The 14441-nt window shown below is 43.5% G+C and overlaps 1 protein-coding gene and 1 non-coding gene across 2 annotated transcripts in view; one reads left to right on the top strand and one right to left on the bottom strand.

Moving 5' to 3' along the window:
- Window positions 1-4202: 4202 nt before the first annotated feature.
- The window catches only part of LOC126482127 (clavesin-1-like), a 171381-nt gene continuing 161142 nt past the window's right edge, over window positions 4203-14441 (top strand). The window contains exons 1-2 of the mRNA XM_050106104.1: window positions 4203-4238; window positions 10428-10590. Coding sequence (XP_049962061.1) covers window positions 4203-4238; window positions 10428-10590 — 199 coding nt within the window. The remainder of the gene's footprint in view (window positions 4239-10427; window positions 10591-14441) is intronic.
- Trnaa-cgc (transfer RNA alanine (anticodon CGC)) lies at window positions 5991-6063 on the bottom strand. Its single transcript has one exon. It is a non-coding gene; the product is annotated as a tRNA-Ala (tRNA).

Below are 14441 nucleotides of genomic sequence, written 5' to 3' on the forward strand. Positions count from 1 at the left end.
CCCCGTTTGATTCATCAGGTGGAACGTCAGCGGCTATGGAGTGGAAATGTGTGGCGCAGGATAGTGAAACATCAGCTTAATAATAGTTCTTTCATAGACGAAACACTGAACGCACACAAGTATCGCAGCCTTCTAACATACCATCTGCAACTGATATTAGAAGACGTTCTTCTGCAGACTAGGACGTATCTATGGTACCAACATGATTGCTGTCCACACCATATAGCACGAAGTACTACACCTTATCTTCACAAACTGTTTACAAATCGTTGCTCTGGACGCAGAGAACCTGTACCTTGGCCAGCCCATTACCCGGATTTGACGCCTGTGGACTTTTTCCGTGGGGAAGCTGAAAGACGCTGTCTACAAGGACATACCAACAACACCCGATAATATGCAATCTACATGTACATCTACACCCACCATCCGCAAGGCACCTGACGGTGTGTGACGGAGGATACCTTGAGTACCTCTATTGGTTCTCCCTTCTATTCCAGTCTCGTATTGTTCGTGGAAAGAAAGATTGTCGGTATGCCTCTGTGTGGGCTCTAATCTCTCTGATTTTATCCTCATGGTCTCTTCGCGAGATATACGTAGGAGGGAACAATATTCTGATTGACTCCTCGGTGAAGGTATGTTCTCGAAACTTCAACAAAAGCCCGTACCGAGCCACTGAGCATCTCTCTTGCAGAGTCTTCCACTGGAGTTTATCTATCATCTCCGTAAGGCTTTCGCGGTTACTAAATGATCCAGTAACGAAGCGCGCTGCTCTCCTTTGGCTCTTCTCTTTCTCTTCTATCAACCTTATCTGGTACGGATCTCACACCGGTGAGCAGTATTCAAGCAGCGGGCGAACAAGTGTATGTAAACTACTTCCTTTGTTTTTGGACTGCATTTCCTTAGAATTCTTCCAATGAATGTCAGTCTGGCAGCTGCTTTACCGACGATTAATTTTATATGGTCATTCAACTTTAAATCACTCCTAATGCCTACTCCCACATAATTTATGGAATTAACTGCTTACAGTTGCTGACCTGCTATATTGCAGCTAAATGATAAAGAATCTTTCTTTCTATGTATTCGCAGCACAGTACACTTGTCTACATTGAGATTCATTTGCCATTCCCTGCACCATGCGTCAATTCGTTGCAGATACTCCTGTACTTCAGTACAGTTTTCCATTGTTACAACCTCTCGATATACTACATAATCATCCGCAAAAAGCCTCAGTGAAATTCCGATGTTATCCACAAAGTAATTTATATATATTGTGAATAGAAACGGTCATACGACACTCCCCTGCGGCACATCAGAAATCACTCTTACTTCGGATGACTTCTCTCCACTGAGAATGACATGCTGCGTTCTGTTATCTACTGTTATCTAGGAACTCTTCAACCACACAATTGGTCTCATAGTCCATATGCTCTTACTTTGTTCATTAAACGACTGTGGGGAACTGTATCAAACGCCTTGCGGAAGTCAAGAAACATGGCATCTACCTGGGAAACCGTGTCTATGGCCTTCTGAGTCTCATAGACGAATAGCGCGAGGTGGGTTTCACACGATCGTCTTTTTCGAAATCCATGCTGGTTCCTACAGAGTAGATTACTAGTCTCCAGAAAAGTCGTTATATTCGAACATAATACGTGTTCCAAAATTCTACAACTGATAGACGTTAGAGATATAGGTCTATAGTTCTGCTCATCTGTTCGACGTCCCTTCTTGATAACAGGAATGACCTGTGCCCTTTTCCAATCTTTTGGAACGCTACACTCTTCTAGAGACCAATGACGTATGACTGTAACCTGCTCGGACATCTCCGATGAAATGCTAGCACGTGTCCAACAGTCGTTCCAGACTGGAAGCGTGTGATCATTTTCAACACAACCTCTGATGGTCAATTGGTTCATTACTGATCAGAATCCATATAACTAGTATATGCACTTGTGTTATTCTGTAGTGTGTGCTACCACAGGTATGTACAAGTGTTGGTGTGGAAAGTTTTCATAATACAGTATCTCGTAAACAACTCGCACTAGAATCCTGCATCCTGCTTTTAGTTTGTTAATATCAATACGATGTGTTCCATTTAAAAAAGTGTACTCGTATGTTTGCGCAAAAAGCACACGTTCTAAATATTATTACAATCTGTTGATTGGCTAACAGTTCGAGCTCTGACTACTGATCCATTCTGTGAAAACTACACATCAATATAACTTCCCATTTCTGCAGTATTTGAGGTGCAAGTTTTCCGTGATTCACCCTGTATAGAGGAAATACAATGTGACGACCTGCAAAGTGTACGCCATTAGTAGTGAAGAGCTTGGATGGTCTCGTGAAACGACCATAAACAAAAAATTCAAGAAATTGTAGCTAATACAGAGGCTTGCCGACAGTCATTTCTCCCACGTGCCATCCGTGAATGGAACAGTGAAGGGGGATCAATTAGTGGTGTCAGATGTTCTCTCAGCCACACGACGTCAGTTGATGTGAATAGTATTGATGTAGATGTAGATGAAGATAACACAATTCGGTCACCAACAGGATTAATTTAAAGTGTGTACTGTACTTCTCCAAAGCTTTAGCTAACGGGCGTTCTTTATTATTTCGTGTGCCCTTTCCGATTGTTTTATGCTTTAGCACATCTGGAGTCGCAGTTGTGAGGTACATACTGTATAGTTAGTTTTGATCAAATTACGCGAACCACTCTTCAACAAACGATAATTAGTGCCCTCTTCTAGGGCTCACAAGTAATAATGAAAACATGTGCAGAGAAGTTATGTTGGAATTCCTGTGTTCTTTGTTTCTTCTGTTGCATATCAAACGTCCAAAACGAGTGCGTTGTTAAATTGTTGTGTTTTAATTAAAAAGTCCGGAACAGGGAGATAAATGGAAAAAGCTTGCTGTGACTATGAATCTACGTACTATAATTCGAATTGATTATGGGGCAGCAACCAAAACCTTTGATTTGGATTAGAAGCACTAAAAAGTACTGTAGGAAACTAGAAAAAAATCGAGCAGAAACTGAAAAGTTGTATGCTGTCCGAGCTAGTGGAAGAAGTGGAATAAAAATAAATGCGACAATGCTGAAAGGTAAGCACGAAGAAGTTGAGAAGCTTTATTTTTGAGTCAAGAACATTTAAGAGGAAAAGATTTGCCCGTTACTGGGCCCACATAGGAGGAAAGCTCAGATACAGGAATAGATTCAAAACTGACTGCCAGTGACGGACGGTCGGTTCGATGGAAATAACGATTCAGTATTCGCCAGATCACCGTTAGTGGAGAGGCCTTAGCGCTGACAAAAAGGCTGTTCCGTTGTTTAAAGTCTATCTTTCGAAGTTGATTGACCAGGTGGGAATTTCTGGCGAGGAGCTGGAGGGTTGCGATGACAGGTGTTTAAAGTACAAGATGCTGCCTCTGAAAGCGCTTGCCTCAGAAAAGGAGCTGAGGCAGCTGGGTACAAGGAAAGTAAGGAACGATTTACCATATTGGCTTGCAGTAATATAACTGGCAAGCTCAACCTTGGGCATACATTAACAGAGAAACCACGGAAACCTAGATCTTTCAAAACGCTAAAAATCGGGTATCACCACCCCTACATTTCACTCATTGAAAGAAAGCACGTATGAATTCAGAAATCCTTAATACCTAGTTCCAAAATGAATTCTCATCAGCTGTAGAGAAATATTTCAAAGACAACAGTTTACCGATGAAAGCTCTGCCGACAACGTGCCTTCACACCCTGCCAGTGGTGAACTCACAGATGAAGACACCAAAGCGTTCACCACCAAATAAGACTGCTCTTTGTCAGCCGATAGGCCAAGAGGAATCCTTGAAAGCCTAAAGTAGAAATATCGTCGACGTTTTCTCAGCCCTTTGGCATCAATGATTGGTAATAAAGGAGAATGTGTAACAATTCTGAAGAGGACAGACTTGCTAGATGTCATAAGATGGTTCGCCGAAGTGTAGAGAGAGATTCAGAACATATCACTTCTAAGGTCTTGGAAATTTCTCTTAGACCACGAAAGAGGAGATTTGAACTTTGAATCCATGTAGTAAAACCGAAGTTAGAGATTGAAAAGATGATATTGTTTCGTCGCTCACAAATGTACTGCTCTGTGTGTGTCGACACAGAAGGGGTCAAAGACTGTATGGCAAATGATGAAGTTGATTAACTAACTGACAACGATATTGAGGAAATGACAACGAAGGAAGATGTAACACAAGAGGAGCAGGTAAATTTAGATGACTAGAGAAATCTCATCCCACATTCGGAAGCGTTCAAGATGACTGAAGCAGTGCTGCAGTATACGAGTATTAGTGAGCGGAAGAAAGCAACGGCCGATGATTTTACCTCTTAGCGTTAAGTGCAAGGACACTGTAGCGTTCGGCTGGTCCCGGCGGAGGTTCGAGTCCTCCCTCGGGCATAGGTGTGTGTATTTGTCCTTAGGATAACTTAGGTTAAGTAGTGTGTAAGCTTAAGGACTGATGACCTTAGTAGTTAAGTCCCATAAGATCTCACGCACATTTGAACGCTGTAGCGTGGAACATGGCTAAAGGAGGGAAAATAATCATCCCTCAATATTTTTAAAACCCAAACCTGTAAGTTTCACCTTTTTTGTCAGGCCTGATTTTCACATCAGATCGCTTTATGTTCCATGCAGTAATTTTTGAAGGTTGCAGTATGTTGATGACAAACAGTTATAACTAGTAAGTATTATGTAATGGGTCAGAAAATATTAACAAAATTTGGTTTTGCTACTAAGAAAGAGTGTTTCGAATGGGACTGCCGGGACCGCAGGAGAAACTTTATAGCACTCCGGACTATCCGGTTTTTTTGTTATCCGCTTTGACTTTCCGCCACGTTAGGCCGGATAGTCGCGATTTTTAGACAACATAGTTGTATGGAGGTAAACAGCGATTAATTTACTTATAATCAATTATTCAAAATGACTGTCATAATCGCGTTATATATTTTGCCGCTAACCGGTTTAGCGCGTCACGACTCCAGCGAGCGACAAAATGCTGTAAATTGCCCTGAAGGTGACCCATCGCGAGTTGAAACCGGTTGGCGGCAAAATAAATAATGCGATTATGACTGGCATTTTGAATAATTGAGGATAGTCGAGAGTCTGCTGTCTGTATGAATGAAGTATCGGCTTTTGTGCTCCTCAAGACAAACACAGCTTTCAAACTTAATACTTACGTTAATGTTTTAAACTTTTAACAGACAATAATACCTCTTAGTGAGTTGATTACGAGAGCATTTTAAATTTGGTCAATAACCACGCAAGATAAGGAAATCGAACTTTTGTTGCCCATATGTTGCAATCTATATAGAACAATGTTTTGTTTCTCAGGAAGACGAACGACTCTCAAGTGGTCATTCACAGGACAAAACGCCTGAAGTTCTTGAAGTAAGGCAGAATCTTCATTCGTCTTCACTGGATCATGATGCGCTGTATTCCCAAAATGGTCTGAATTTGTAGTCTGACGGAATATAAGATTATTTCAAACGCCGTCGCGAGGAACTAGTAAGAGATTCGAACGTGCAAACATTAAGCTGTCGTTGGTCGGAGGCCGGCAGTTTCGAATCTTTTGTTAACGACTGCTATTGTGGATGCTTGGCTTCCGTTGTCTAGCATACATCGAGTAATTTTTCCTTCGTCCTGTTGGTCCTATGAGGCGCACGTGAGCTGTTTGCAAGAATAAGAAGTTGATGTAGTTGCATCTATTTTACTAAAACAAGAAACGTTGCTCTGTGCTGCTGAGATTTCGACACATGTCAACTTGCGCCGCAGCTTTTTAGAGTTAGAGGAGGAGGAGATTAGTGTTTAACGTCCCGTCGACAACGAGGTCATTAGAGACGGAGCGCAAGCTCGGGTTAGGGAAGGACGGGGAAGGAAATCGGCCGTGCCCTTTGAAAGGAACCATCCCAGCATTTGGCTGAAAGGATTTAGGGAAATCACGGAAAACCTAAATCAGGATGGCCGGAGACGGAATTGAACCGTCGTCCTCCCGAATGCGAGTCCAGTGTGCTAACCACTGCGCCACCTAGCTCGGTTTTTAGAGTTAGCACAAAATGTCCTACCCTTCATCTCGCAATTTATCACATATCCTTTGTTTAGGCATGGAAAACACTGGTTATCAAGTCTCATTTTCTGTTTTCGTTCAGGAAAGTCAGTAATTTTATTACATTCTTGGGCCCAATCGCCACGTTCCTCGTAAAAGACGCAAAGTGGACCATAACTGTTATTGCGTTTGGATAATGCTTGTTTCTGATTAGAATGGATATGAAGGGCTGCTGTCATGGTAGTGTAAGTCGCCGTTTCTTTGTCACATTGGATCTTATGCGAAGCACAGTGGATCTTCCACTTCTATAAATTCCATCAACCGAGATTCGTCGCCTCCCGAAGGGCCGGTTTACTTGACATGAATAAGCTAGATTCGGCAAAAATCGCTAAGAAAAGTTGAGAGATCGTTTGGTGCTAGTACACGATCATAAGCTTTCACGTCCTTACCGACCGCGCGGAAAGCTTGGATGTGGCCATTAAAATCGATAAATGAAGAAATATTTGATTCTGGATTCGGGAATTGTGTTGGTTCAATAGATTCCAAGCAATCCAGGTGAGTATAATCCAGGTGAGTGTGTATAATACTATTTGTACCGCCACAGCGTGCTACGAGAAGTCTCTTGGTTTGTTCACATGTGTCAGAGATCACAGCAATACCACCAGCTAAACGGTTTGGCTCCACTTCTAAGAAGTTAGAAAAAAATTTCTTTTTATGAATGGCAGATATCGTGGGATCCTGAGCTACTGACACCTGGAACTGTTACCAAAAACGAGTCCAGGTCTCGACGTCCTCAGAAATCGTCTCAAGTTTTATGGCGAACAGTCGCATATCAGCTGCTGGAACAACAGAAGAGACGCTCAAAGCAGATTGTGTATCGTTAATGGTAGTGTGAGCTACGGAGTTCATCAGTTTCTCTTTTATTCCCTGTGGCGTGAATAAAACAGGACGATTGGTTTCATCTGTATATTCGTTACATTTGGGCGTGTCAGTAGCCCAATCACAGTCAGCGAGAAGAATGTGGATTTTGACGTCAGTGTAGATAATGATTCGTGTAGCTGATCTTTATAATATCAGTAATCTTCATTGGGGGCTATGTCATTTAACTGGTGTAGCTCGTTCAAAAATGAGTGTAATATTTGCTATTGCTCTCGTCCGCACCATTTTTAGGCGCTGTAGCTGACTGTGAGGCGATTTTCAGCCGTTGTGTGTGGGCCATTGCAGTACGTATTTAGATAAACAATTAAAAGGTGGCAGTGCGAGTCATAAACAAGCGGTAGGTGTAGCGTAAACATCTGATTACGATAATCAGTTAACCAGTTAAAGCATCAACAGAACAGCAACAGTGGTAGAATGGTGCACCAAAATGAAATCAATTGTGTTTAGTAATGGTACTACAAAAAATCTCCTGTCGACATCGAAAGACCTTGTTGCTCTACTAACTCCACTAGTGCCACCTATGAAATGCATTCAAAGCCGTGATTTCACAATAGTAGTCGTGGAAAGCTCTCGAGATTCGGCACCAAGTCCTATGTCGTGATGCCAGTAGGATGCAATGACTCCAGTGTAACACAGCTCTTTATTTACCGTCGCAAAACTAACAGTGCAAAGAGCTTGCAATAAGTCGAATCATAGATGTCAACATTACATTAAGCCGAAGATATAAGCGGCATTGTCTGTATAAATTCAACGTCTCCAGTATGTTCACAGAACCAGATATACAGAGTTTAAATCCTTTACAAATTGGCGGGAATGTGACGAGTTGCTAGCAGTGTCTATTAACTGCTGTTACAATTTGTAGAAGCAAAGGCGCCCATATGACAGTTTGTAGGATTGAGCGAGGGGGCGGGGGGCTGGGGATATGGAGTCTTTGTAATTTCTGGAAGACAAATAGCGACTTGTAAGTAGCCACAAAAAAGTTCCAAACACAATACTTTTAAAAACCTGAGTGTAGAAAAACACCTGCTGTCACCACATTTCTTCCTTTCTCTTAGAGCTAGGGGAAGGGGAGCGCCCCTCCCCGCCCCCCTCCCCCCACCCTTTGGCATGGGTATGTGCGCCTTTCATTTGACGAGAACCAAAGTGTAAAAAATGATTCCAACATACAAATGTCATTCATTTCTCCAACTACATCTCGTATTTCCTCTTTTTTTCCGCAGCTCGTGGTCGTGCGGTAGCGTTCTCGCTTCCCACGCCCGGGTTCCCGGGTTCGATTCCCGGCGGGGTCAGGGATTTTCTCTGTCTCGTGATGACTGGGTGTTGTGTGATGTCCTTAGGTTAGTTAGGTTTAAGTAGTTCTAAGTTCAAGGGGACTGATGACCATAGATATTAAGTCCCATTGTGCTCAGAGCCATTTGAACCATTTCCTCTTTTTATACTACAGGGACGCTTGATATACGCTGAGGTGAGAAAAATCATCGGATAGCGACATGCCCATACACAGATGGCGGTAGTATCGCATACCTAAAGGACAGTGCATTGGTGGAGTTGTCACTTAACTTCATGTGAAAAGATTCCGATATGATTATGGTCTGACAACGGAAATTAACACAAGGAGAGTGTGGAATGGTAGTTGGAGATGTATGCATGAGGCATCCCATTTCGGAAATCGTTAGAGAATTCAGTATTCCAAGAACCATAGCGTGCCGGGAATACCAAATTTCAGACATTACCTCTCACCATGGACAACCCAGTGGCCGACGGCCTGCACTTAACGACCAAGACCAGCGACATTTGCCTAGAGTTGTCGGTGCCAACAGACAAGCAACACTGCATAAAATAACAGCAGAAATCAAACTGGGATGTACGACGGACGTATCCGTTAGGACAGGACGGCCAAATTTGGCATTAATAGGTCTTTGGTAACAGCACGACATTTTCTTGGGATCTTTAATTGCTCGCTGTGAGCGTAGAACCGGAAAATGCGTTGTACGTGATAGACGGGCCTACTAGAAACATTCGGAAACAGATCCAAGCAAAACTTCAACTGATTTCCATAATGGCTTTAACTTCAAGATCGATCAGAGGCAGGATAAAAAATATCCCTTTTGTGAAACTGAGTGGAGAAAATGCCAATATTTTTTTATAATTCTAATAATGGAAGTTTTTAACTTACAAATTATTTCACTTTCCATCGCCAAACATGGGTCATAAATAAAAACAACTAGATTTATACTGGCATGTTAAAGAAAAGACACTGTTTAAATAGATAAGCTGTAGTATATGAAGACGACTCATCAGTAAGCATTGAAACTATATAAATTTGCCACGAGGGTACCTGAAAATTGATAAATATTGCTAGACTCACTCGTAAGTTGTTTCTTCACTCTTCTGAAACGAATTTTTTTTTTCGAAGTCTGAATGACACCTTAATTTACCAGCAAGTTCCTCTGCATCCCGTTCTCGCACAATTGGACTCCAATACAAATACTAACCCTCAATTCTGACCGAACGAAGGGGCGCAGTGGTTAGCGCACTGGAGTCGCATTCAGAAGGTTGACGGTTCAAACCCGCGTCCGATCATCCTTATTTAGGTTTTCCGTGAGATCCCTAAATCGCTTCGGCAAAATGCCGGTATGGTTCCTTTGGAAAAGCACGGACGATTTGCTTCTCCCTCCTTCCCTAATCCTATAGGACCGATGACCTCGCTGTTTGGTCCACTCTCCAAAACTAATCTGACTTCTGGACTCCTTGTCAGCTCGGCATCCCAACCAGTCGCCTGTGTGGCTTGGCTCCTAAACCACCCCTGTGCTCAGTTTCTACACATACAACTGATGGCTCACTGTGGTACTGATTGGAGTACGTCACATTTCTGAAGTACTGTACCACCTGTTCTCGTGTCAAGAAGAAGAAGAAGATGTTTGGTTTGTGGGGCGTTCAACTGCGCGGTTATCAGCACCCGTAGAAATTCCCAACCTTTACTCGGTCCAAACTATCCACTTTCAGGAATGCTGATGAAATGATGAGGACAACACAAAAACTCAGTCATCTCGAGTCAGGTGAAAATTCCTGACTGAAAATTCGTGACCCTGCCGGGAATCGAACCCGTGACCCCGAGCTCCGAAAGCGAGAACGCGTCCGTGAGACCACAAGCTGCGGACTGTCAGGAAGAGTAACTATTGCAGTCACTATTGTTGCACAATGCCATTTGTATCCGTCCGGTCACTAACTGACGCTGACACGACATTTAAATAGGACACCCCGTTCTAATTGCTGCAGAAATATGTTTGTTCTCCCAATTATTAGAGACACGGCTCTCTTCCCAGAAGTTCTTCCATCTTTCAGTTTCTTTGACAAATGTAGCTATTAACACCTTCTTCTGGCGATGTTTGATCATCCTTTGTACTTTACAGAGTGACTGCATGATAGCTACCACCTGCAGCTTCCAACCTGCCACTTCAGGGGAGGTTGCATTCACCAGCAAGCGCCTGGGCGTCACGGTGGAAGACATTCAGTTGGCGGAGAAGAAGCTAAGCGAGTGGCTCGAGATGCAACTGCACCTACCGAGTAACATACGTAATTACAGCCCTTCGACTGTGCTCATGCCCTGCCAACAGGTTGCCCTTCTGCACTGTGTGACAGTTTCCCAAAAGCAACCGTATAACAAATAACAACACCACAGAGAGATGTTAATTCTCCAAAGACATGACTCGAACAGCGTGTACCGTTGCCACTAATGTAGATAATGACCTGAGCTCAGCGACTAACAGAGCCCTCAAGAGGGCTAGATCGAGCTGAAGCCACTTAATGATCATTTTTAAAGGAATGTCAAATATGGTGTCCAGTGAGCTTATCTATTCCGTCCACCGACCTTCCTTTCTTTGACAAATTGCCTGTTGGCTTCCGTCTCGGTTTCTTCGGCTGACATTTTTTGATAATTTTTCTGACACTTCGCCAGCACGAGCTTCACCCTCCACTGCTGCTGGTGGAATCGAGTCGCGCCCGCCGCCGCAGACTATTTGTAATTCGCGCGCCATCGTCCATCGGAAAGCTCAAGGACGTTGGCGCGCCAGGTACATATAATTTGTGTCCACGAGCGCGACTCCAGTTCAAGCTTTGACAATGCTAGCCACTCGTGCTTGCGAAATGTCAGAAACATTATCAAACGAAGGTCGACCGAAGAACCCGAGACAGAAGACAATAGGCAATTTGTCAACAAGTGGCCTCGAAAGACTTAACAGTTATGTATCTCCAGGCTTTGCTCAACACTTACTTGACATGTGATCTCGTGATTGTTGTACAGCTGCTTTTTATTTCTTCGAAAGTTTCTTTAATTTTCCTATATGTTAACTCCATTCACAAGCCCCAGAGGGCTCATCCCGTACCGACCGACAGCCGCGTCATCCTCTGTCAAAGGTGTCATTGGATGCAGTACGAAGCGACGTGCAGTGAGCATACCGCTCCCCTGGCGGTTGTGAGTTTTTGTGACCAGGAATCACTACTACATGCTCAAGTAGGTCTTCCATTGGTATCACGAGGCTGAGTAAAACCCGCTCTAGTAGCTCCCACCAAGGAAAATTGTTGGTGGTCCCGGAACTCGAACCTGGGTCCTTCGCGTAACAGTAAGCAGCCCTCACCACTTTTTCTTTTTGTTACGACCTCCCTGTTTACCGGCAGACTTTTTTTTTTTCATGCAGTCTTTCGCTTCAGAGACACACGCTTTACCGCCTGTTTTAAATAAAAATGCGGCAACAAAGAACTAAAGGGAAAAAACACATGTCTAAACGAGGATCCCTTTTTCCCCTACATATAACAGAGAAAACAATCGACGAAACAGCTTGCTAAAGATATAAACGAGAAATGATAAGGGCCATTCACCCCTATAGGGATCCCAAAATCTCTATCAGAAAAGGGCCACAGCCGCTGACCGCGTTAGCCAAAACATTTTCTGGTAGACGTGAAATTAGCATGTTATGAAAACTGAATCAGTGAGCGCAGAAACCACTTCAGTCACAAATTGTAAATTTTTCAAAAGAGAGAAAACGTCATAACCCCTTCAAATTATCAAAAAATTTAATGTTTTTTTCCTCTGTCATGCATTTATGTTGCTGTAATGCAAAAATTTCCTAATTTCGACGTAAATTAGACTAAGTAAAATTTTAAATTTGACCCAGACGTATGCTGTTTCTGATTTTTACAGACAGCTGAAAACTTTGACAAAGGAAATCATTCATTTAAAGTTTCTATTTTTTTTTCATATTATATCAAAAATGAAGTTACAGTATTGCAAAGTTACCAGAAGACACGAATGTAACAAAGTAAAACGCTCTTAAAATATACTCATGCTCATCAATTAAGGATAATTGCAGAATGTAGAGCCACACAGCGTGGCACTACACAAAACTGGCGCTAATAGCCTAGGCACATAGGGACACAGATCTGTAAGTCCACGGTATTGGTGGAAACTTGAGAAAACCGTCCCGAAACACATGTGCTACAAAACGCCACTGTTTCCTGCGCATGGATCCCGACATCAATATGGGGTATGACCACCCTGCACACGTACAGAGGCCGCACAACTGGTTGGCATACTCTGGATCAGGTGGTCGAGCAGCTGCTGGGGTATAGCCTCCCATTCTTGCACCAGTGACTGTCGGACCTCCTGAAGTGTCGTTGGGGCTTGAAGACGTGCAGTGATACGTCAACCGAGAGCATCCCAGACGTGCTCGATGAGGTTTGGATCTGGAGAATAGGCAGACCACTCCATTCGCCTGATATTTTCTGTTTCAAGCTACTCCGCCACGATGGCAGTTCGGTGGGGGTATGCGTTATCATCCATCAGGAGGAAGGTGCGACCTACTGCACCCCTGAAAAGGCGGACATACTGGTGCATAATCACGTCCCGAGACACCTGACCTGTTACAGTTCCTCTGTCAAAGACATGCAGAGGTGTACGTGCACCAATCGTAATCCCACGCCACACCATCAAACCACAACCTCCATACAGGGCCCTTTCAAGGACATTAAGAGGTTGATATGTAGTTGCTGGTTCACGCCAGATGAAAACCAGCTTCAGACTATACCTGGGCTCGTCCGTGAACATAACCTGGGACCACTGTTCCAATGACCATGTACTGTGTTCTTGACACCAGGCTTTACGGGCTCTCCTGCGACCAGGGGTCAGTGGAATGCACCTTGCAGGTCCTCGGGCGAATAAACCATGTCTGTTCAGTCGTCTGTAGACTCTGTGTGGCTGCGGTAAGGTCCCGAGCAAGGCTACCTGCAGTACCCCGTGTCCGTCTGCGGGCACTGATGGTGACATATCGGTCTTCTTGTGGTGTTGTTCACTGTGGACGTCCCGTACTGTATCCCCTGGACACGTTTCCTTTCTGCTGGAATCGTTGCTTTAATCCTGAGATCACACTTTGTGGCAGACGGAGGGCCCATGCTACGACCTGCTGTATTTGACCAGCCTTAAGTCGCCCTGTTATTCTACCCCTCATAACGTCATCCATATGGGTTCTTTGAGCCATCTTCAACACACAGTCGCCATTAGCATGTCTGAAAACTTTTGCACGCTTACTCCCTACAACGTACTCTCACATGCACCAACACACCTCTGCGTATGTGGACTGCTGCCAGTGCCATCGTGCGACGACCGCAGGTCAAATGCATCGCATGGTCATACCCCGAGGTGATTTAAGCTCTCAAACCGCTCAACAGAACGTTGTTTCACCATGTATAAGCATTACCCTTAATTTATGAGCATGAGTGTAGCTCATTCTCGACCATTATATCATTGGCATGTGCAGTGGTTGACCAGGTAAATAGTTCATCATAAAAAAAACTTTGAAGTTTTCAGGAACATGAATTATCATCTTCTTGATGTCGAACATTTCCTTGATGTTGACTGGAACTTTCCCTGATTGGTAGGCAGCAATACTTGGAGGAAACCGAATATCTACATTCCGGGAAGCCTGTTTCAGCACCTGATAGTTGTGCTTTTGTAATCCATCAGTGGAAGTGTATGCTGCGATTACACCTTTTTCTGTAGAGTTATAACGCAACTCTGTATATCGAGTGGGAGCAAACTTGAATTTTGCTTCTTTTGGCACACTCCTCCCTCGACATTCTCTGGCTAATGTGTTTTTTGTGTAATATTCCTTCCACCAACCATCAAAATCTTTTACGTCAGTGGTGAGTTGCTTGGTGACATGAAAGTTGTTACTGGACTGAGCACACAACTCTTCACATTCATCAGGTGTATATATCCGATCATTTCTACGTATCATCCTCTTAATAGTACCAAAATCTCGATCATTTGGAAGATATGAATGCCCTCGAACCGGAAAGGAATGGAAAATTAGTTCAAAACGTCCTGTATCTGTAAGAGCAAGGCAGATTCTTATCGTGGTGTGATTCCGATT

Source organism: Schistocerca serialis, chromosome 5 (genome assembly GCF_023864345.2).
Source record: "Schistocerca serialis cubense isolate TAMUIC-IGC-003099 chromosome 5, iqSchSeri2.2, whole genome shotgun sequence".
NCBI lineage: Eukaryota > Metazoa > Arthropoda > Insecta > Orthoptera > Acrididae > Schistocerca > Schistocerca serialis.